The 24282-nt window shown below is 42.0% G+C and overlaps 1 protein-coding gene across 2 annotated transcripts in view; it reads right to left on the reverse strand.

Annotated features, from left to right (window-relative positions):
* Positions 1–23311, reverse strand: part of LOC127631925 (ubiquitin carboxyl-terminal hydrolase 32-like) — a 93480-nt gene extending 70169 nt beyond the window's left edge. For both annotated transcript variants that reach the window (XM_052110332.1, XM_052110331.1), the window contains exon 1: positions 23135–23311. In XM_052110332.1, the coding sequence (XP_051966292.1) occupies positions 23135–23192 (58 nt within the window). In that variant the 5' untranslated portion in view covers positions 23193–23311. The remainder of the gene's footprint in view (positions 1–23134) is intronic.
* Between the last annotated feature and the right edge of the window lie 971 nt (positions 23312–24282).

The raw sequence follows: 24282 nt of genomic DNA on the forward strand, positions 1-24282 counted from the left end.
GCAGCTCACCAGGGGAGCTGTAGCGTATTAAACCGCTAGTAGTTTTGCCTACAGGGCGGGCACTTCCAGATTGTAAAATCTGACAAAGGTGGAGGGGGAAGCCCAGCCCGCTGCCACACATATGTCGTGAATGGAAATCCCGCTGGACCATGCCCACGATGAAGCCATGCCTCTAGTGGAGTGAGCCCTAATGCCCAACGGGCATGGCAGGTCTTTTGACGCGTATGCAGCAGCAATAGCGTCCACTATCCATCTAGACAGTGTCTGTTTCGAGGCGGCGAGACCTTTGGTGCGCCCTCCGAACGAAACGAAAAGCTGCTCAGAGCGTCTGAAAGAGGCGGAGCGCGCAGTATACAATCTCAGTGCTCTGACTGGGCAAAGGAGATTGGCGTCGCGTTCGCTATCGGATGCTGGCAGCGCCGATAGGGAAATTACCTGTGCTCTGAAAGGAGTACCGATCACCTTGGGAACATAGCCGTGTCTAGGCTTTAAAATGACCTTGGAGGCACTTGGTCCAAACTCAAGACACGCAGCGCTGACAGACAGCGTGTGAAGGTCTCCCACACGTTTGACTGATGACAGGGCAGTCAGAAAAACGGTTTTGAGTGAAAGGTATTTCAAATCCACGGATTGAAGCCGTTCGAAAGGGGGGGCTTTCATAGTTTCGAGAACTATAGAAAGATACCAGATAGGAACCGATGGGGGGCGCGGGGGGTTCATCCTTCTAGCTCCCTTGAGGAAGCGGATGACCAGCTCATTTTTTTCCCAGTAACTGGCCGTGCAGGGGTTCAGCGAACGCCGCGACGGCCGCCACATACACTTTGAGCGTGGATGGGGATCTGCCCTTATCCAGCAGCTCTTGTAAAAACACGAGCAGCGACGACACCCCACATGTCCGTGGGTCCAGGTCTCTGTCGGTGCACTATTTTGAAAACACAGACCATTTTGACACATAGAGTCTTCTCGTGGAAGGGGCTCTAGCGTGTATGATGGTGTTTATTACCCCTTCTGGCAGAGCGACGGGTAGTCGTTGATCACCCACGCGTGCAGCGCCCAGCGCGGGGATGCCAGATCGTGCCGCGAGCTTGAGAGAGGAGATCTGCTCTCACTGGGATGGGCCACGGCGCTGTCAGTGACAGCTGCGTAAGCTCCGGGAACCATGTCTGATTCTCCCAACGCGGGGCTATGAGGAGCACCGAGTGACGCGTTTCCCTGATCCTCTGCATTACCTGTGGCAATAGCGAGACGGGAGGGAAGGCGTAAAGCGGGCGGTTGGGCCAGTGCGTCCTCGCTTTTCGAGACAAATATTGGGCAGTGAGAGTTCTCTTCTGACGCAAGAGGTCTATCTCTGCTCTGCCGAATATGCGCCATAACTTCTGGACTGTTTGAGCGTGCAGGGACCATTCCCCTGGAGGAATATTGTCTCTGGACAGTCTGTCTGGGCCGTCGTTCAGGTGGCCTGGCACGTGCGTCGCCCTCAGCGAGCGCAGGTGGCACTGGGACCAACTCAGTATGCGTTTCGTCAGATGGAAGATGTTCCTGGATCTGACACCGCCCTGACGGTTTAGGTAGGATACCACAGATCTGTTGTCCGAACGGACCAGGACGTGGTGACCCTGAATGACCGGGAGAAAGCGCACAAGCGCGTACTCGACCGCTATCATTTCCAGACAATTTATGTGAAGGAGCTTTTCCTGAACTGACCATAGGCCAAAAAACCGGAGAGCCCTCGCAGACCGCGCCCCAACCAGTGTTGGACGCATCTGTCGAGATGACTTTTCGGCGAGATACAGCTCCTATCGTCACTCCCCGCTGATACCATTCGGCCACTGTCCAGGGCTGCAGAGCTGAAATACAGGTCTGAGTCACCTTGATCGGCTGGCGGCCTGTGGCCCAAGCCCGGCGAGACGCGTGGGTGTTTAGCCAATGCTGAAGCGGGCGCATGCACAGTAAACCCAGCTGAAGTACTGCTGCGGCTGAGGCCATGTAACCTAGCACTCGCTGAAATTTTTTCAGAGGCGTGAGGCTGTTCATCTGAAAGGACGCGGCTAGTCGTTGAACACGGCGCGCGCGCTGTGTAGATAAGCGAGCCGTCATTGCCACGGAGTCTAGTTCTATTCCAAGGAAGGAAATTGCCTGACTGGGCTGTAGTGAGCTCTTGGTCCAATTGACTGCAAGACCCAAACTGTTCAGATGGCTGAGGAGAACTGTTCTGTGAGACAGAAGCTCCGTATGTGACTGTGCCATAATCAGCCAGTCATCCAAATAGTTCAGAATTCGCAAGCCCTGACTCGCGAGGGGTGCGAGCGCCGCATCCATGCACTTCGTGAGAGTACGGGTGCTAAAGACAGGTCGAACGGAAGGACGGTGTATTGATAAACCTGGCCGTCGAGGCTAATCTCAAGAATGGCCTGTGACGGGGATTTATCTGAATCTGAAAGTAGGCATCTTTCAGATCGAGAGAGATAAACCAGTCCCCCTGGCGCGTATGCGTGAGGAGTTTCCTGATTGTAAGCATTTTGAACGGTCTTTTTGCAAGCACCTTGTTCAAACCCCTGAGATCTAATATTGGTCTGAGGCCGCCGTCTTTCTTGGGGACAAGAAAATAATGGCTGTAAAACCCCGACTCGCTCAGCGAAGGCGGCACTTTCTCTATGGCCCTTTTACACAGAAGGTTTGCTATTTCTGAACGAAGCATGCAGGCTGCTTCCGTGTTCACAATAGTTTCGAGCCGCGCTCTGAAGCGGGGAGGGCGACGATCGAACTGTAGCAAATAGCCCTGTTTTATTGTGCTTAACACCCATTTGGATATCCCTGGGATAGCTTCCCACGCTTTGAAGCGTAACGCTAGAGGGTGAATGGCCAAATCGCCCTGATTGCCGCACACAGCGAGCTGAACAGAATGTGTGAGCGTGCTTACTGTGCTTATGCATGACTGCTCGCAGACAGCAGGGACAGGCTGTTCTGTGAGCGACTTCCCGATTGAGGTGAATGGGGAAAGAGTCACATCTGTTAAGTGATGCGTGAGCATAGTCACGGGCACGGGACTTACATACTGAGAAGTGTTTGCTGGCCGTGTGACAGAGCGGGCAGAGAATGGGCGCGCGCATGTATTCGTGAGTGCGTTTATTGACTCTAACACTCGAGCGGGCTGTGTCCGCTTTATGTGAGTGGGCTCTGATAGGAACACGGGAAGTGTAATGCTTGTGTGTAGAGGTGAACACTGGATTGTGGGCACATTTTCTACACATAAGGCTGGTCGTGTGACAGAGCGGCCAGAGAAGGGGCGTGCGCACGGATTCGTGGGCGCGTTTATTGATTCTAACACTCGAGCGGGCTGTGTCCGCTTTATGTGAGTGGGCTCTGATAGGAACACGGGAAGTGTAATGCTTGTGTGTAGGGGTGAACACTGGATTGTGGGCACATTTTCTACACATAAGGCATGTTTGCTCTTTCCAAGATTTCTTTGGGTCCAAGTTTGAGTGCAGGCAAGCGGGCAGTATCACCGGCTTGTTGGCTGCTGAATCCACCACTGTAGTAGCCTGAGAGAGGGGGACTGACAGGGGGCGAAGCTTTGACGGTGGTCCGGCCGCGGCGGGACTGAGCCGTCGTTTTTTCAACAAGGCTAGGAGGACTTCGGTTGCTCAGGTTTCAGCGCAACCTTAGACCGAGGCCCGCTGGGGCGGCGGTCTCGCGGCGGCTGTCTGAGCGCGATCGAGGGCGGCCGCCCTGTCGACGCTGAGAAGTCTGACTTTGTTGAGCTGGGCGCTGTGAAGAGGCTCGTGCAGGAGGCTGGTCACGTGGGCGGCCTGCAGAGGAGCTAGCGCGACGCGGCAGGAAGAGGTTCATGGCTTGGGTGGCTTTCTGGACTTCTGAGAAGAGGTCAACAATGCCACTCATCGCGGAGCCGAAGAGACCGGTCGGAGAGAGCGGTGCGTTGAGGAACGTGGAGCGCTCTGCTTCTCCCATGTCGGCTAGCGTTAGCCACAGATGTCTCTCGGTCACAGTCAGCGAGGCCATGCACTTCCCTAGAGCTTGGGCTGCAGCTTTGGTGGCGCGAAGGGCGAGGTCCGTCGCGCTTCTTAGATCTGTAACAGCCTCTGGGTGCCTGCCTTTCTCATCCCACTCCCGAAGAAGGTCCGCTTGGAGGATCTGTAAGACGGCCATGGAGTGCAGAGCAGATGCGGCTTGGCCGGCGGCGGAATAGGCGCGGCCAATATAGGCGGAAGTCGCTCTGCAGGCCTTAGACGGGAGCACTGGCTTAGACCGCCATCTCGTGGAGGGCGGGCAAAGGTGTGCTGCTACCGAATCCTCGACCGGAGGGATGGAGGAGTAGCCCTTGAGTGTGGAGTTCCGGCAGGAAGGGAGCGGCCCGGGCCGCGGGTGTTGCGCGGCGACGGCTCTGAAGAAAGCAGCCGTCGAGTCTGTTGGGAGCCTTCTCAGGGGGCGGTGACCCGAGGCGGTCGACGGCCTGTGTGAGGAGGCGTGTTAATTCCACTTCGATCCGGCGCGGGGCCTGCTGGATTCCTGGGCCGAGGAGGAGGCGTGGGAGCCTGACCACTCCTCGCTGTCCGATGCCATGATGGAATAGCCCTTATCCTGTGCCTCGTCCTCCGAGATGGCAGCAGTGCGGCCGCTGGGCGGCAACTGCGCGTCCCGGGGGGGCGGGGAGGGTGAGAGCGATGCTCGAGGGAGAGGCTCCGGCAAGGCAGTCGCTTCTATCACCGGTTCTGGCAGCCTTTGGGAGCGGCGCTTTTTCCTGCGCGGCGGAACGGAAGGCGGCGCGGTGGCTTCGGTTCTGAGCGCTTCGAGTCGAGCCCGCAGGGTCGTCATCGGAAGCTCCTCGCAGAGGTCGCATCTGCCTTCAGCGAGGGTGAGCTCTGCATGCCCCAGTCCCAGGCAGAGAGCGCAGATGATGTGGCGGTCTCCGGCGCTGAGAGGGGCGCGGCATGAAGCGCAAGTGGTGAGAGGCATCTTAAAAAAGACGCTCGTTACTCTTTTGTGAAGTTCGTTAAGAACTAGCTTGCTCTAAAAAAAGGATACGTCGCCGGATGGCGTAGCTCGCAGGATGGCTGAAGGTGGCGGAGACGGCTGGCTTCTTCGAGCGCTGTCCAAGCTTGCTAGATGCCCCTCGAACGGCGACGCGGCTTCCAGTTCAGAGATGCGAAGAGCTTCGCTGAAGAGATGAAAATCAGGGTTCCAGCCTACGAACTACGCTTATATGCACTCTAGCCACGCCCATTTTGGCAGGCTTTGATGCAGTAAGCGCGCGGACGCCTCTCATTGGACGCGAGTTCGCCCAAGTTCGTCTATAGGCTGCAGCAGTTGCCGCAGAGCAACCAATGAGCTCGCTAGCTAGCCCGCTCAAGGTCTGCAGTTGCTGCACTGCGTTGACAAATGATACAAAATTAAGGATAATTTTTTGGCTTCAATATCTCAGAAAAGATTCATCTTTCCCATTGCGTAAGCTAGCTTACGCAATACGAGAGAATCTCTCGTAAGAGAACCAGGATATTATTTTCTGAGATGGTTATCGTACCATGAAAATCTCATACCGTTGCAACCCTACTGACAAGCCTCAGATAAAAAAAAAAAAATTAAAAAAAAGACTTCGAGCCAGAACATTGTCATTAAAAACCTCATGAGGCTTGCAAGCCACAGGTTGAGTACGGGGGGTACTTTCTGCCTATGGATGTTGATGACTCAATAAAGACAAATGAGGAGGACACAAGAAAATTTCAGAAAACTACACCATGCTTTTCTGGTTCTTCGATTGAACTAAGCTTAAACTGGTTCTTCCAATGAGTCAATGGAAAGAAACAATGTTTATATCTTACATATGGCTCAACCCATTTGCTGAATAGTCCTGTCACAGTCTTCATAATACCAGGAAGAAAGGGCCCTGTGAAGAAGCAGGAAACAGACTGCAGATATTCATAGAAGTTGCACAGTATGGACCATAAAAGTCTCCCTAAGAAAACAGTTCAGTGCTCTGTGGGTCATAAAAATTCCTCAGGACTAAAGGAAGGTTACTGGTTTTAAACCCTTAATTGCCAAATTACGTCCATTCTCCCAGGTCATAATCTATAGACTAGAGAATGGTACTGGGGAAAGATGAGGTGGGTCAATGAGGTTTTTTCTCTTTGTGGCGATTCTATGCACAGACATGGCTGTGGAGTAGACCATTTTGACACTAATACTGTAAAAACAATCTGTTAAATTTACGGTAAAAAAAAAAAAAAAAAAAAAAAGTCAGCTGTGGTTGCCAGAAATACACCATAAAAAATACGTTAACCACGTTTCAGGCTTTACAGGATGTCATTTTGTTGCCTGTATATTTTACAGTGCATTACAGTCGTTTATATTACTAAATAATAAACTTGATATATTAACCTTGTGAAACTGTAAAAATCTGCTTTTCACTTTATAATGTATTGTTAATCACCATAGGAATTACAAAAGGGCACATGATGACATGAAGTTTATCAATATAGGCCCTTCCTGGAGCAATGACCAATAAACATGGAGACAGTGCTCATACAAAACACCATCAACACATGTGAAATTACAATAACGTAATAAACATTAACTAAACTACAAAAAATATAACAAAGAACACACCATTGTACATAACTGATATTAAATATAAGAAGAAACATAACTATTCCCCTAAAATATAATGAAATGAACTGGGTCATGCAGGGAATTCTGGGAACCCCTGATTATTGTTTTTACCATAATTTTAACAATTATAAACTGTAAAAAGTACATGTACTCTTCTTGTTAAACATAATATAAATTTTTACTATTAATTCTACAAAAAAAAAAAATTATAAAAAAAAAATTAAAAAAAATAATTACATTATATATATATATATATTTTAAATGTACCATAAAACTACATGTACTGTCTTTTTAAATATATTTAAAAATGTTACCATATATTTTAAGGTAATTACCAGTTTAACTTTTTTTATTATTATTTTATTCATTTTTTTAACTGTAGCATTTTTTCAGTCTTTTAACATTAAATTTACAAAAATTTCTACAGTGTACCTACAGTTTAAGTCAGTAAAACTTATTTTTTAACCACTCCAGAGATTTCATATTAGCAAACTATAGCTTTGGCAATCTGCTTTATGCAGGACACAAGTAATTTTTCCAACAATTGTTTACCGACAGATTGTTTCACTTTTAATTGACTATATCAATATTCCCGTGGGTCAGAAGTTTAAATACACGAAGTTAACTGTGCCTTTAGGCAGCTTGGAAAATTCCTTTACTTACTTAGGACAATTAGATTTTGATAGGTGTACTGAATTGGAGGTGGACCTGTGGATGTATTTTAAGGCCTACCTTCAAATTCAGTGCCTCTTTGCTTTACATCATGAGAAAGTCAAAAGAAATCAGCCAAGACCTCAGAAAAAAAGATTGTGGACCTCCACAAGTCTGGATGATCCTTGGGAGCAATTTCTAAATGCCTGAAGGTACCACGTTCATCTGTACAAACAATAATACACAAGTATAACACCATGGGAAAATTAAACCATCATACCGCTCAGAAAGGAGATGCATTCTGTCTCCTAGAGTTGAATGTAGTTGGATGCGAAAAGTGCAAATCAATCCCAGAACAACAGCAAAGTACCTTGTGAAGATGTATATCTTCACAAGTATTTATATCCACATTAAAACGAGTCTGATATCGACATAACCTGATAGGTGGCTCAGCAAGGAAGAAGCCACTGCTCCAAATCCACCATAAAAAAAAGCCAGACTACAGTTTGCAAGTGCACATGGGGACAAAAATTTTACATTTTGGAGAAATGTCCTCTGAAGAAACAAAATTGTAACTGTTTTGCCATAATGACCATCTTTATGTTTGGAGGTAAAAGGGTGAGGCTTGCAAGCCAAAGAACACTATCCCAATTGTGAAGCATGGGGGTGGCAGCATCATGTTGTTGGGGTGCTTTGCTGCAGGAGGGACTGGTGCACTTCACAAAATAATTACATTGCGAGGAAGGAAAATTATGTGGATATACTTTAGCAAAATATAAAAAATTAATTAAAGTTCCATCAGTTCTGTCTGGAGGAATGGGCCAAAATTCCAGCAACTTTTTGTGAGAAGCTTATGGAAGGCTACCCAAAATGTTTGACCCAAGTTAAAGGCAATGCAACCAAATACTAACAAAGTTTATGTAAAATTCGGACCCACTAGGAATGTGATGAAAGAAATAAAATTTGATATAAATCATTCTCTCTAGAATTATTCTGACATTTCACTAGGGTTGCAGCAGTATACTGGTTTCACGGTATACCGCGGTTTGAAAATTGACGGTTATCATACCATGTGAGAGAAGTGAGGCGAGGGGGTCTGACATGAGTGTGTGTGTGTGAGTTAAAGCAGTGTTTCTCAACTGGTCTATTCGGACTGGGTCACGGACAGCAGGGAAATGGCAATGCCATGGTTCTCCCATTGAAGATATTTCGGCAGCCGCACAAGGTATAGACTATTTAGGACTGCCGACATAGATTTAATGATAATCTCGCAAACAGCTAAAGCAGACATGGGCAACATACGGCTCGCGGGCTGGATCAGGCCCTCCACATGGTATAATGTGGCCCGCGGCTCATTTGTCAAAAAAGCGGTTTTATTTTTCATTGGATATTTCAGTTAACTTGCATTGGGATGCAACGTGTCTCCACAAGCGTTTATCATGCTCAGGGTTGCCAGATAAGAGACGAAACACTAGTTTGAGATTTATACTTGCGCAAATTGGAAATATTCCCCCTGATGTTATACTTATTTTGTGCAATCTGGCAACCATGCACGTCTCGCTTTCTCCTTTGAACAAACTTAGCGATCTGTAGTGCAATATTCTGCTCAAGGATAAGTGTTATACAGCTACACCGTGTCTATTCTTGAGGCTGCTTGTGATGTTTGGTGCTACTAATTTTGCAGTTAAACCTTCTCAGTGATTAAATTAAATATAAAAGTAGATCTCGGCATCATTGAAACACGGAGGGGTAATCATTGACATGCGAGCAAAAGCAAGCCAGAGACGAATATGTAAATGTATTTTTTATTTGTGCAATTGAGAAACATTGAAGTCCCTTCGCACCTGTATGTTAATCTAACTCTTGCAATAATAATTTATCATAGTCATGCAGTTGTGTTTTTCAGTTGTGTGCTGAAAGTCAATCCATCGAGGAGACCCGCCTCATGACTCTTTTAGCATGTAAACGGGTAAAGTTTTAGAAAAAAAAAAAATAAGTAAACTAACATTAAAAGTTCTATACATTTTTTTTTTTTTTATATTAAAACTGAATAATAAATTAACAGGGAAGTAGAGTTGGCAAAATAAATGTATAATCTCAGCCTTTATTCAGTTTTTTAATGCCTGATGCCTGACATCGTGTCCATCATTTTCCTTCTAGAAAAAACAAGGCTTTTCGGTCTTGAGAGCGTTTTGTGCAGGTGAAGAGAGCAGATTTCACTGCCGCGTCTGTTACCACACACTCGGTCGTTTGTGGCGCACATTTCACTCCGGAGAATTATCGACCTGGAGATTTGTTGGAGTCTCGGATGGGATTTCGGAGTAAGGACCACGTGAGGCTGATTACTGATGCTGTTCCCTCGGTGCACTCGATGGAATCAAGTCCACCGTCAAAGTTTACACCGGATTTTGGCGCGGGCTGGACTGGAGGACAAAGTGCTAACGTTAGCAGACATTCTGTGCAACTAAAACGAGGACTTAGTAGAGTAAGTCTTACTTTTAATTATTTTAACTCTTAATTTGCACATAATTATAGGCCTGTGGGCCATCATAGGCATGTTACGTCCACACCGGAGAACTCGGTTTCTTCATTCGCATTCATTGTAACCTGAGCTTGAACTTGACCAGACTCCTCAGCCCATCGTCACTTCGGTTAGTGCTTTATAGACGCGGAAGTTATTTTATCACAATTTATCTCAAAATATCGTTAATGGCTAAATATATATTACTCCAGTTCAGAAAATCTAGTTGTTTTATCATCAACATACACTATGCTATATAGGGGTGTCCAACCTGCATGTTGCTCTTTAAAAATATTAATAATTACACACATCACCTTTAAAAATTTGTTTCAGGATTTTACATGAGTAAAAGAAACTGTTATATTTTGACAAAATGTTTCAGTTTCATATTAAATAATCTAAAAGGTAGAATCTATTAAACCTCATTTTATATCAACAGTGGCAGTTTTAATTAAAGTTTCAAGATATGTTTCAGCTTGTATTTATTTTTCATAAATACATTAATTTATTATTATTATTATTACTATTATTTAAGACTAGCACACTAACCATGGTAATGAGGAGCCTTTCCTTCTGTGTAATATGTGTATAAATAGGTAATATTAGGTAACAAACGGGATAATAATGGGCTCATATATGTAAATATGTTCTTCAATTTTTAAAAGGAGGAGAGAAAACTTCCTGTAGATTTTGATAACAACAACAAAAATAATGTCACTTGATGCATGTCCTTGTACTGGAAAACCATGAACAAATCTACGCAACATAAAAGGAAATGCAACCCAGGATACATTAAATACAGGTTATGTTTAATCTATGGCAGGTCGACACTTGATTTCCAATGTAAAATCTGTCCCGAAGCAAAACCAGTTTAGAACCACTCAGTTAAAAGGTACAGACAGGAGCAGTCTGGCCTCACTGTTGCGCACCTGCAGTACATGTTAACTGTTAATAATCATAGGACATTACTTTAAAAGCTCACACAGCTGATGTTATTTTTCATTTAGTAGTTCATTTAACATGCTATGCTAACATGTAAACTAACATGCTTTAGTTATATAACATGTTATAGTTACATCATGATATATTTTATCATCTTTATAATTCTGTTAGGTTTCTTATTTTTTCTATTTATTTATTTTCAAAACGGGAGAAATATTTTTACACATATGTACCAAGAGTGGACGCGGCATCATTCTTAAAAGTGTAACAAATACTTCAATAAAATAAATGGTTTCAAGTTTCAATTATAAAAAAGTGTTTGCTCAAAAATAAATAAATAAATAAATAAAATAACCCTTCTGTTTTCACTAATAATAGTAATTATTGTGTAATACCGTATACAATGATATTTTCTGAGACGGTTATCATACCATGAAAATCTCATACAGTTGTAATCCTACATTTCAAATTTTTCAAATTAAAGTAGAGATCCAAACTGACCTAAGACAGTGAATGTTTTCTATGATTAAATGTCAGGAATTGTGAAAAATGTATTTGACTAAGGTGTATTTAAACTTCTGACTTCAACTGCATCTCTCCACAGGCTCAGATGATGGATTGATTGGGAGCTAAGAACCGGCTCTTATTCAGAAACAGTTCCATTTTACACCAAATTTTTTTTATGACTTTCGGTTCCATTGACGGTTATCGTACATTTACTCTTCAGCTGATGGGACACCATGCTAAAATACTCTGACAGTGTTTCCTGCACTACCATTCAACAGAACTTCAACACAGATTGAATCAGCAGCATGAAACCTATAGCGTGACCAGTGAAGTCTGATTCCAGAATGAATACAGGCCTACATCCTCAACAAATGACTCCTATCTGCCAACGTCCTGAACCACAAGCCATTTATATTGTCATGTCTGACTCAAAAATAACCAAGAACTGATACTGTGCACTTAAAGGAATAGTTCACTTAATCTCTGCCAAATACTGCAGACATTTTCAGTGCACTCTGCATAAAGACAGGAGAAACTCCTGACCAGTTCTGAAGTCATTATGGGCCAATTAAGTGGGTAGAATTTGCATTTCTCACACTGCTCTCTCCAAATGTGCCAAAATGATACAGTATCTGCAAATCATAAAACGGTGGCAGATTATACAGAAAGATAGCACAGCAGTGCGGCTATTAAAACATGCATAAAAGAGATGAAAAATTAACTTTAATTAGTTAACTAAATAAGTCTCTAGATTTAGAGGAAATAAAAAATGTATCATAAATTAAAACTTAAAGATCCCGAAGTCAAAAAAATGTTTGAACAGAAAAACAGTGCTTATAGAATGAAATTTGGGATATTTGTTGCAGACTAAGCTACACTTCTCGTTGAGTGAGTCACACTAACATAAATGCTCTTCTTTAGTGACTCAATTCTGTAATCACACTAAATATCTACCTGATTAAATACAATTATTTCAAATTTTCTCCAAAATAGTATCCAAAAAGGAAAGCCCAATCTTGACTCAGTGGCATTCATATTAACTTGATGAAAAACAGGGAAGAGAAAATGCAAATATCTTCTTGCTCTGGGGAATTCGGTGACAAGTCTACTCTTTGAAATGACACAGCTATAGACTACATGACAGCTAAAGCATTCACAGCCCCTCTGATTTTCCTTTCCTCCTCCAGTCAGAGCTGGCTTCCACTCAGAGAGAGAGAACTAGATCTATAACACTACGAATAGTCTATGATGGAAGCCTGCAGGATACACTGTAACCTACAGTAAATATAAAACTAATTTCAGTGCACTACTACCCAGAAACATGACCTACATTGAGTTCCTAGTAAGCTCCTTTAATGTAGGTCTATAGGTGGAGGCAACCTTTCATTCTAGGCCAGGGGTGGGGAACGTCAGGCCTCAGGGCCGTATAAGGCACATGAAACCATTTTACCTGGCCTGTGAGTCCATTTGAGAAATAATTTGAAAAGCAAAAAATGCTTCGATACAATTAATGGAGCCCTGATCGGCCCCAAAGTGCGTCAGCCCACCGGGAATATGCCCCGTATGCCAGATTACCAGTCCAGCCCTGCAGGTCGAGAATTACCTTGGTGCTGAAAAAAGTGCGAGACAGTAGTCTGTAATGCGGATTGAGCGCTTTCGTAAGGTGGCGAAAGCTTACATCTCCAATCACCAATAACAGCTGCAAATCTTTGGCAATGAACACCCCTACCGCCTTTGTTATTATTTTGTGTCTCTCTAAACCGTATGCTGGAAGGAATCAGCGAGGGACTGTTGCTTTTTGGATGACTATATTACCTGCCCTGCTATCCTGCTTTCAGACATTGATATCGCTGGGTGATGGCGCCGCAGATGTGAAGTCATGTTGGAAGTGTTTCCATTTGAGTAGGCAACATGTGTAAAACAATGCTTGCACACAGTAATTTTTTTTGTTTACCATTTTTTTCTTCCTCTGCATTATACTCAACGGCAAAACCAAAATGTCCCCACACCAAAGATTTGAAAGACGGTGGTGCTTCCTCGTACTGCAGCCTCACTTCACCGCTCACAATGTTAAAGCGTGAAATCTGACATCAGCATTGCAAGCACGGTTAAGTGCCCTCTAACTTCAGTGCAAAGTGATTGGATATTTTCTTGTGGGGAGGCGTTTCCTCATCTAAGTGTGTAGATTCACGGGCACACACAAACAGAGCCAATTCGGAGAGAAATTATTTAACCGCAAAACCGAAGCACGTATTGAACCGTGGATGCCGTACCGAACGGTTCAATATTATGTTGAGAATTGTGACATCCCTAATAATAGACAGACCTTTTAGTGTTTTTGGGTGTGTGAGCACGTAACAGAATGCGTACATTAATTTCAACCCACAATTGGAAATTCCAAGCAATTGTATGGCCGTGAATAATTTCATAAATAATCAAATGGCCCTTAATGAAAAAAAGGTTCCCCACCCCCATTCTAGGCAAGGACCCCAAGGACCGCTTGAGTGCAAATGAGAAGACTGACTCTTACAGGTAAAGCAAAATAAATAAATATGAGTTTTTGAAGACACAACATAATTATCGCTGGATTCATTGGCATGTAACCTCTCTGAGTCATGCTGACAGGTGTGTGTCTAGACTCACTATAAGAATTGGAGATGGTATTGTAAGCTGGCTACAGACAACAGGGCTGGGACACAAGACCTTTTAGGATACGCACTGGAGTGAAACCCACAAAAAAATCTAATATTACTCAAGAATGAACCTAGATAATATAATTTCTTTTTTAAGAATGACAGAAAATAAGAGAGAATTAAACCAGTATGCAGTTGAAGTCAGAAGTTTAAATATACCTTAGCCAAATACATTTAAACTTAGTTTTTCACTTTACTATTATTCTGACATTTCACATTCTTAAAATAGAGAAAATGTTTTATTTTGGCTTTTATTTCTTTCATCACATTTCCATTGGGTCAGACATTTACATACACTTTGTTAGTATTTGGTAGCATTGCCTTTAAATTGTTTAAATTGGGTCACGCTTTTTCAGTTCTGCTCACAAATTTTCGGATTGGATAGAGGTCAGGGCTTTGTGATGGCCACTCAAATACCTTGACTTTGTTGTCCTTAAGCCATTTTGCCACAACTTTGAAGGTATCCTTGGGGTCATGGTCCATTTGAAAGACCCATTTGTGATCGAGCTTTAACTTCCTTCCTGATGTCTTGAGATGTTGCTTCAATATAATCCACATAATTTTCTTTCTTCATGATGCCATCTATTTTGTGAAGTGCACCAGTCACTCCTGCAGCAAAGCACCCTCACAACATGTTGCTGCCACCCCCATGCTTCACAGTTGGGATGTTGTTCTTCAGCTCAGAATTGGGATAGGTGGCTCGAACCACTGTTATTTGCAGTACGAGAGGTCCCGCAAGCCTCCACAGAGTTTTCCCCATTTGAATTACGTGTAAGCCCTGTGACGTATTAGCCGTCATGAAGGAAAATTGGGAGGAGGGACCTTCACAAAGCAAAAATGAAATTCAATACATTCTTGACCTGAGAGCAAAACTCCACAAACTGGGACATCTATCACAGGAGAATTTGCTACAGGCACAAGAATGTCAGTTCTGACTGTATAACAGCCTCTGCCGTCACAACGGACAGAGGTTGCTAGCTGGCAAAATTATTTCTCTGACCTGTTAGAAACAGGTAATATGGAAAGAATTAAAGGCCATGCTCGATATGGGCATAATAGAAGAATCCCACTGTGATTGTGGCCAGCCCGGTGGTTCTGGCACCTAAGAGCAAAGACTCTGTCCTGTTCTGTGTGGATTAAAGAATTGTCAATTGTCGAAATTTGATTCTTATCCAATGCCTAGTATTAACGAACTGCTTGATTGGTTGGGCTTGGCTCGCTTTTGTTCAACACTGGATTTGACAAAGGGATATTGGCAGATCCTCCTTAATCCCGATTGCACCAATTTGAGACCCATCTGTTCAGTTTGTTTGGGACCCCGGATACGTTTCAGCGTCTTATGGACCAAGTCCCAAGACCACATGCTGCATATGCCGCTGCTTATTTGGGTGTTATAATTATTTACAGAAATGATTGGCAACAGCATCTGAAGCAGCTGAAGGCGGTTCTGAGGTCACTGCGACAAGTGGGGCTTGTAACATTTGTAACAAATACATCCACAGGTACACCTCCAATTCAGTACACCTCCTATCAGAAGCTAATTGGCTAACTGTCTAAAGGCTTGACATCATTTTCTGGAATTTTCCAAGCGGCTTAAAAAGGCACAGTTAACTTAGTGTATGTAAACTTATGACCCACTGGAATAGTGATATAGTCAATTAAAAGTGAAACAATCTGTCTGTAAACAATTGTTGGAAAAATGACTTGTGTCATGCACAAAGTAGATGTCCTAAACGACTTGCCAAAACTGTTTGCTTAAATCTGTGAAGTGTATATAAACTTTCGAAATCAAATGTACTTTGATCAGATGTGGACACTACAGGACGCGTGACGCAATTCACATCATCTAAACGTGCTTCTTTGAACATGCAGAATTTGCATGCATCTGGAATTATTTGCACAGATGTAATCACTGGTAAACAACAGGAGACAAAGGTAAAATGTCAACAGTGGATGTGCACGTAGTGTTTCCGAAAGGATTTTGTCAGAATGTGGTGGGTGGACCTCAAACTCCCTAGGGGGGTCCGGTGGCATGGTAACCCATAAGAACATTTTGTACATTTTAAAGTTAAATGCATCAATTTGGTGCACATTGAGAACAAAATTAATAGGCTAGATCTATGAAGAACTTTGTGCTCTTGTAAACAATGTTGTGCTCTAGTAGTAAATTAATCAAACACATTGGTTGCCTAGATATGAATGGTGATGACATGGCAAAAAAAAAGTCACACCCACAAAGCATGGTAAACGAGTTTGTGAACACAGTTCACAAATGGTCAAAACACAAAATCGACTAGAGCATACAGTACATTTGAGCAATCAAATAAATGCTTAAAAGTGGTTACCTGTGTTCAGAGGCTGAAAATAGTTACATTCTCAGAACCACTGGTTATAATGTTAATGTTAGATAATTAGCTAACGTTAGTTAGCTAGATATAACGTAACATACATTATACATTGTTTTTCCAAGACAAGCAGCCGAATATGTCAGTCGACATAAGCGAGGAGACTGACAGCTAACATTGTTAGCTAAAGTTAACGTTACCTAACAATAAAAAAAAACCAACTTATTTAACGTTAGATTAACATTAATTATTATTGATAACTTCTGCAGTAACGTTCTCTGAATGTCGTATATTGATAATGATAAAATTGTGTTTGGACTAGTGGATAACTGTATTGAATACTGCGGAATGCTGCAAGAGAAGCAGTAACACTGATCAGTCTTGCCGATTCTAATATTACGAAATAAAGCGGGAAAAATTGTGCATAATCACCCGCTGAATTTCATGCCCGATGTGTAATAAGGGACACAGGCCTAAGCTATCACAAATGCTATTTTTTCGTTATTGATGTACTATCATGCTGCTTCTCCGGTAGGACAAGTACATTTCTCCTTCACTTGTCCTCCACTTGTCCCATGAATGGCACGTTTTCGTTTCGGCTCCCATATTAATAGATTACACCTTTCTGACTGCAAGCGGGAGTCAGGAGGTAACACGTCCCAGAAACGGCAGTGAACAGATAGTTTCGGCTGAGCTCAATGGCTCTGGGTGCAGTTTATTTTACACTAAAATAATCAGGAAATTATAGAAAAGACACAAAAGCAAGTCAAAAATATTCAAACCTAAACTACACTACAATTTATATGTCTGCATGCAAGTAAACTCAATAAAAATAATGTAATAAAGGAGAGAATTAATAAACTGCCTGAACTTTTGCCATTCTGTGTATATAGATGTACAGTATAGACAAAACATTAACCAATCAAAACCAAGTGTGCTGATAAAGGTAAAGTGCATGTGACTGCCCGCTGTTGTCCTTGAAGCAGCAATAACCTCAGGTTATTATGACCTTATTAAAGAAAAAATTTGGAATAGGATCCCATAGATGACTTTATTTTCTGAACAGAGGCGCTGCTGTTTCTCGCAGAAGAGATGTGTTCAGTGTAAACGTCCAATGCGACTGCCCTGCTTCGCTCGTGCCACAATTACAGAGGATGTGTGAACCCGGCTTTAATGTCGAGCCCAGCAGGTGGTTTCAGTGCGTGTTTGTGAGCACACATGCGTACAGCAGGGGGAGGGGGGCTGACTGACTGAGAGTGAGAGATGCTTTGCCGAAGCAACAGTGCAAAACACATTAGAGATGATAAGTGTAAAATATTTTCAGTTCATTATGAAACTGTGACTTCAATAGGCAGTACCCATGGTGTGACACTAGCACTGATGCCAGAGTATACTACCCAGACACAAGCTATAATAACAGCGAAATACCAAATATTTTTTTTTTTTTATTCATTACAATTTTATGTAGTTTAGCAATATTCCCGGATAGCGGAGGTATTTGGCTGAACTCGGTGGTGAAGCTGCTCAGACTATCAGCCCAGGCCAGGGGTTGTTCAATTAGATGGAACACAACAGAATGGAACCGAATGCGAGGATCTCGACACATTTACAAGTTGAACATCATTCCTGACAATGCGTTTAAACAACTCATTGCTTAATAAGAGAAACACTTATAAGAGAGCAAGACGCAATAGGCAAGTACCTTCACCTACTGTAATGGGCTGTTCACATTAGGTCTGGGCGATATGAAAAAAATATTTTAGCGATAATTGCCTTAAAAATAATACGGTATCTGATTACATCGTCAACCCCCCTGCCGAGGGTTGGTGAATTTTTTGCTTTATTGATTTTGCTTTAAAAATGTAATTCATTGTGGGTCCTGGGTAGCTCAGAATGCTAAAACATTTTATGTTGTTGAGTGTCCCCATGACCGCGAGTGTGCATCAGCCGGGTGCAGTTTCAATCTCTACCCCTACCGCCCGTTTCAAACATACTCCGTGTGCAGTGCGTATGCGGTGCGTATTGCGGTGTGCATAAGGTACAGGAGCAGCACGCGCTATAGTGCTTTCACATATGCTGCGTTTGCAGTGCGCTACTGATCCGCAGTTTCTGTTACCCACAAAATCAAAAATGTGTAAGTAATTTTGATTTTAAATCCAAACGTTAACTTTGACATTGTTTGACATGTTTAAGACATTGAAACAGTATGAAAATTCATTTTAATCATTGTGATTCTTTGTTTTACATGTAGTTCGAGTTGTTGACAGAAGAAAAGCTATCGCGCTATATCTGTTGCTAAGGAGAAGAATGAGACGCATTTGGGTTCACTCTGTCTTTTTCTAGGGTAAACAAATAATATATGATGGCATTTTGTAACTTTTGGGACTATAATCATACTTTTTTGTTTTTCAAATTATTACAGTTTCTTGTCAATCTATGTCTATTTGAATGTGAACAATACGCTGCCACTTTAATTCAGTGCGGTGCAGCACAGCACAGCAAAAATAGACTCGGTGCGGAAACGATCGCTGCACTGCTGTTTACGCACCGCAACTGGAACGGATCGACGGACTGCATCCGCGTGCAGTTTGAAAGCTCTAACCTGTTAACATGGGTACGGAAAAAAATACGCACCGCATATTTTGGATTTTGAAGTTATTTACATGATCTGCATCCATATTATTTGAACTTTAATAAAGCTATAACGCATTAAATATAACTGCATTTAAGATGGAATGTCGGCGGAGTGTTTCCTTTAAAAGACATTCGACACGCAAGTTTTGCTTCAGCGGAGCTCCAGCTCCAGCTCTACTTACTCAAGTCAAGTCAAGTGGTTTTTATTGTCGTTAAACCATATACAGTTAGTACAGTACACAGTGAAACGAGACAACGTTCCTCCAGGACCATAGTGCTACATAAAACAACATGGTGCAAACACCGAACCACATGAGACTACAAAGACTAAATAACATACCTATATAAAGTGCACGTGCAAACATGTGCAAAAAGTACGGGACAGTACAATAAAATGACTAAAAATGAACAGGACAATAGGCAAAAGATGACAGCTTCTAAAAATGCCAAATGTAAAAATAACATACTATGAGAGAATGTTCTATGGATATAGCAGTTATTGAGGTAACAGCCAGGTAAAAAGTGACAGTAATTAAAGTGCAACCCAGGACACGTCTGTGTGCGTGTGTGTGCGTCAGTCCAGTCTCCGAGTATTGAGGAGTCTGATGGCTTGGGGGAAGAAGCTGTTACACGGTCTGTCCGTGAGGGCCCGAATGCTTCGGTACCTCTTGCTCTTACCTTATTCCACAACGAGAGTGCTTCTGTATTTAATTACTTTGTATTTTTGCATTATAATTCCCTCATACTTTGGGATCTACATCACCTGAAGCTGTTTGGAAAGTTTAGAGTTCATCTGGACTGTGAGCTGTGTAATTCTTCCTCTCCTAAATCAGAGAGCTGGAGTGCTGCTCTCATCATTACGGTTTAAAGTGATCTCATATTGCATTAAATTAGATCAAACAACTATTTGACAATTCAAATTTTTTATAACGTCAACTAATCGTTTCAGCCGTACTTTCGTCTTTATTTTATAGAAAGTAATATATTACTGAACCTGCAGAGTTGCAGTCACAATGCATGTTACCCGTATGGAAATAAAGTGAAATAAAATCACAGCACCTCCCGTCCCGTGATGATCGATGCTCACAGAGTAGGCTCATGCTGCATGTCTACATGTGTGTGTTCTGCAAGACTGGCTCATGCTGCATGCATCTGAACAAACAGTGAATAAGACATAAGCATTGACGGCTTTTCTTTTGTCTGTTATTAAAAATATAATAAAGAGTGTTTCTTCAAGCACAGGTCTTTGGGACTAATAACATTTCTTGTCACACTCAGACACATCTTACAGGTCGCCTGCCTGTTGCGGGTAGATGAGCAAAATTACCCACGCATGAAATACATTTGGAGGAGGAGCTTGTGAACTGGATTCAGCCTCGTCGTATTTTGCGGGTGGCAGGTGATATTTCACAAACTGGACACAGTTTAATATATTTGGCGACTTCCCTAGATCTATGGTTTTGCCATTTCCCGATATTGTCGATCATCTGTCCACAATCGGCACCGGGATCCAATTACATCGTCACATCACCCAGCCCTAGTTCACACCGAACGCATCGCTTTTGCAACCATACATATGATTTTCTTTCTAAATGCGTGCTAAACAAATGTCTTTGTTTCGCTTTTTGTTTATTCAGCATCTTGTGCAGGAGTGCTTTTTTAGATGATTTGTCTAATTAAATTTTGAGATACCTGCATTTTGTTAAACTGTATTTGTTGCAATTGTATTTATAGCCTTTTTAGCACAAGAATACGATAGAGCTTAAGTCATTGTCAGTTCTTGGCACACATCCAAGATTTGAATGCACAGTTTTAGCATTCGAATGTGCATTTTTTCCCTTAAATTTCATGAATATTCTATTTTTTTATTTGACAGCCGTATTTACAATAAAGCATAATTTGAAAAACGATACAATTTAACACTTGTATTACAGACTAAAATGTACAAACTTTTCTTACGGGGGAGCATGGCCCCAGATCCCCCCCTAGAGGATCCAAGGTCCACCACACAGTCTCACTAAATCCTGTGGGGGACAGTGATTAGTAAAGCATGATTTAAAAAATAGCCTCGATACACATAAGAATAGGAAAAAAAATAAAATAAAATAAAACAAACAATAAAACACTGACATGAATGCCATGCCTTCTTAACACAACGTTATTGTGATGTCAGCAGCATTGGCTATTGAGCAGCATGGCACAAAAAGCCGCAATTAATGTGTTATCGCAGTGCGGGTGCAGCTGGAACAATTATGGTAATTCTACCTCTGCTGGCGAGCTCTTGGCCAGTTAACCCCCAGCTTCCCGCCAACGCGCACACACATGTGTATGAATGTGCCCACAATCCAAGACACACACACACAATGATGTTGATGAGAGCAAAAGAATGAAATCATACAAACTTGACTTTTCAACACCACTCACGACTTCCTCGTTAGGTTGTAAATCATATTGTCAGCAACAATGTCAACAAGATAAAGACGCAAAACCAGCCAAACGTTCAAATTCCTCTATAGTTGTTATAGCTTTGGCCAAAATGTAAATCTTGACCTGTGGTTTCCTGGTAAGAGAAACAAAGATGCAAATAACATCTATGCAAAACACCAGCTAGGTTCTGCTTATTCATTAAGGTGTGGAAAGATAAGCATTGCTGACACGCTCTATCTCAGATGCCAGGCCAGTATCTGCTCTCAGCCACATTTGTGTACACAAACCTGATCGATGCACACACATAAACTCACCAGCATCACAGTCTGTTTGCTTCTATTAGACTATGCTGCTAGGCAGATTTTAGTTTCAGAAATGTAGAATGGATGTCATCACTTGATCTGTCACGTTCAACAATCAGCACTGCACTTAATTAATCATCATCTTGTATCACACACTGGACTGTCAAATATATTCTCCCCAATTCAACTACTGTGTATATATATTTTAAATACCCTTACTTTTTATTTGTATTGTATGTGTATTCTATATTGTGTGTATTGTTTACTGTACATTGTATATTGTGTTGTGTAATTATGTGTACATTTGTTATGTAAATTGTGTTATGTAAATATGTTGTTTATTTTAATTGGTACTGCTATGTTATTCGGAACTGCACACAAGACTTTCACCTACTGTTGCACTTGTGTACACAGTAGTGTGACAATAAAGTGATTTGATTTGATCAATGTGTTTTATCAGAAACCTGAAACCAAACTTGTGGTCAGGACATGGAAGCAGTAACGCTAATCATTATAGGTGATATCAGAGTGCAAGAAAGATTCAGGTGATGACATAGTAATACAGGCATACTGGCTCAACAACATATACAGCCATACTACACTCAATATCTACCTTTAATTAAATAATAATACTTAGAAACCACTTGCGCAGAACCCAGATGTACTGCCTTGGTATTGAGAAGCAAAAACCATGTAAATTGAAGTGATTACTCCACAACAGTGATGAATTTACACAATGTTCATTATGATGTGATGTGCCAACAGATGAAGCTTTGGTGTAAATGTGATACACAGCTGATAGGAGCTGTAATAAACTTGTCATGTCAACCGGCCATGTCAACCGGCCTTGTCAACATTGATTGTTCTACTTAATTCTTGAACTTACATTTGGCCAAAAATGACACTTAGGCAACTACTTATCGTATTAATTTAAGGTGAATGAGTGGTAAATACACAGATGTTCAATACTAAAAGTGTAAATCAGGTTTCAATGTGTGGGGGGTATGTTGACAAATGTTCACAGATTAGTGAAATCTGTTTATCAGAGTGAACCTCCCTCGCTGCTGCACCACCCAGATTAGTTACACTTCCAGCCGGCTGCTCGTTAGACATTGGCTATGTCTCATAAACCCTAGTGAGCAGTCTACTTTCTACTAATTTTTGGCAGCAAAGGCGAGTGCGAACGTTTGGAATGCAGCTATGATGGCCAAAATACTGTCTAGGTTGGCAGCTCACGTGATTTTGGGACTCTGACAACAACATTACATCGAATTACACTAATAACACAAAGACAAGTCCCAACAGCCCCATCTTTTCCCCAAATGGTTCACAACCGCTACTTGAGCGAGCTGACGCATAACAGCTCTGTGAAATGACAGGTTGAGGCTCGTTAGCTCGCAGGAAGAGTTCATATGAGGGCTTAACTAGCTGGCTAACGCTGCTAACGCTAGCCGACTGCCGTTAATCGTTCAAGATCAAAGCTCTTACCTCTTTTAACGGCTTCGTCATACGAAAGGAAGCCTATCCGTGACTCTTTGGCGCCCATGGTGCCCTCATTTCATGGCAATGTCAGACATGTGCAGAGTGTGACCGGTGCCTGTTGCCTTGTTTTCCGTTGTTGTTGTTGGGTTTTTTTGGGGTCCGTATCAAGTCAAGCGGTGGAGTTTTGCGTTATGAACGAGTGACGCGTCTCAGCGCCGACGCCTCCAGGCTGGATCACGTGACTTATGTCCAATCGGAAAGCAGGGGGCGTATACGCGTCAGTTGCCGCTCAGGCGCAGACCCCTTTTAGCTGATATCATGGTCACCTTTCTTTTCTTTTTTTTCTTTTTTATTACGGGGCAATATTTTTGCCCCTTCCGCCCCGGATTTGATTTTTAGAAGCATTTTTTTTTAGCTTTATGAGAGCATTAAAAAATTCTGTGCAGCTCTTTTATGTAAAATACTGGAATTTAATCAATTTATTAATATCAATTTCAAATTAATGCAGTAAGGTTGTTATCTATACAGTTAAATCAGATTTAAATCATATATTTGTGTCAAATATTTTGGATAAAATATTAGGAAAAATATCAGATGTTAAAAGGGAATTCAGATTTTTCAGATTTACACATTTCAATTTCATAAGAAAATTCCACCAATTTGAACTGAGTAATCTTTAATAAAATAAAATTAAAATATAATATTTAAAGTTTTATTATTAGTATTATTATTATTATTATTAGTAGTAGTGTCTTTAAACATTACACGATTCAAGCTGATGGAATTTATGTAATTATTTTTATATTATCCCATCACATAATTTTAAAATAGACTCAAATATATATATATATATATATATATATATATATATATATATATATATATATATATATATATATATATATATATATATATATATATTTTTTTTTTTTTTTTAAGTGCAATTGGAGCATTTACCACTACATTTTTAATTTCGATGACTTTTTTTTGGGGTCACTTTCTGGTCCCATTCATTTCTGACCCTAACTGACATTCTGTGTCTCCACGTATGTGGTTATTCTAGGTTATTGGTGGGGAAGTAGTGTGGTTGTGTCGGTAATGCAAATAAAAGTAATATAAACAGAAGCGTATAAGGCAATCCAAAGGCGAAGCAG

The sequence above is a fragment of the Xyrauchen texanus genome, chromosome 38 (genome assembly GCF_025860055.1).
Source record: "Xyrauchen texanus isolate HMW12.3.18 chromosome 38, RBS_HiC_50CHRs, whole genome shotgun sequence".
Lineage (NCBI taxonomy): Eukaryota > Metazoa > Chordata > Actinopteri > Cypriniformes > Catostomidae > Xyrauchen > Xyrauchen texanus.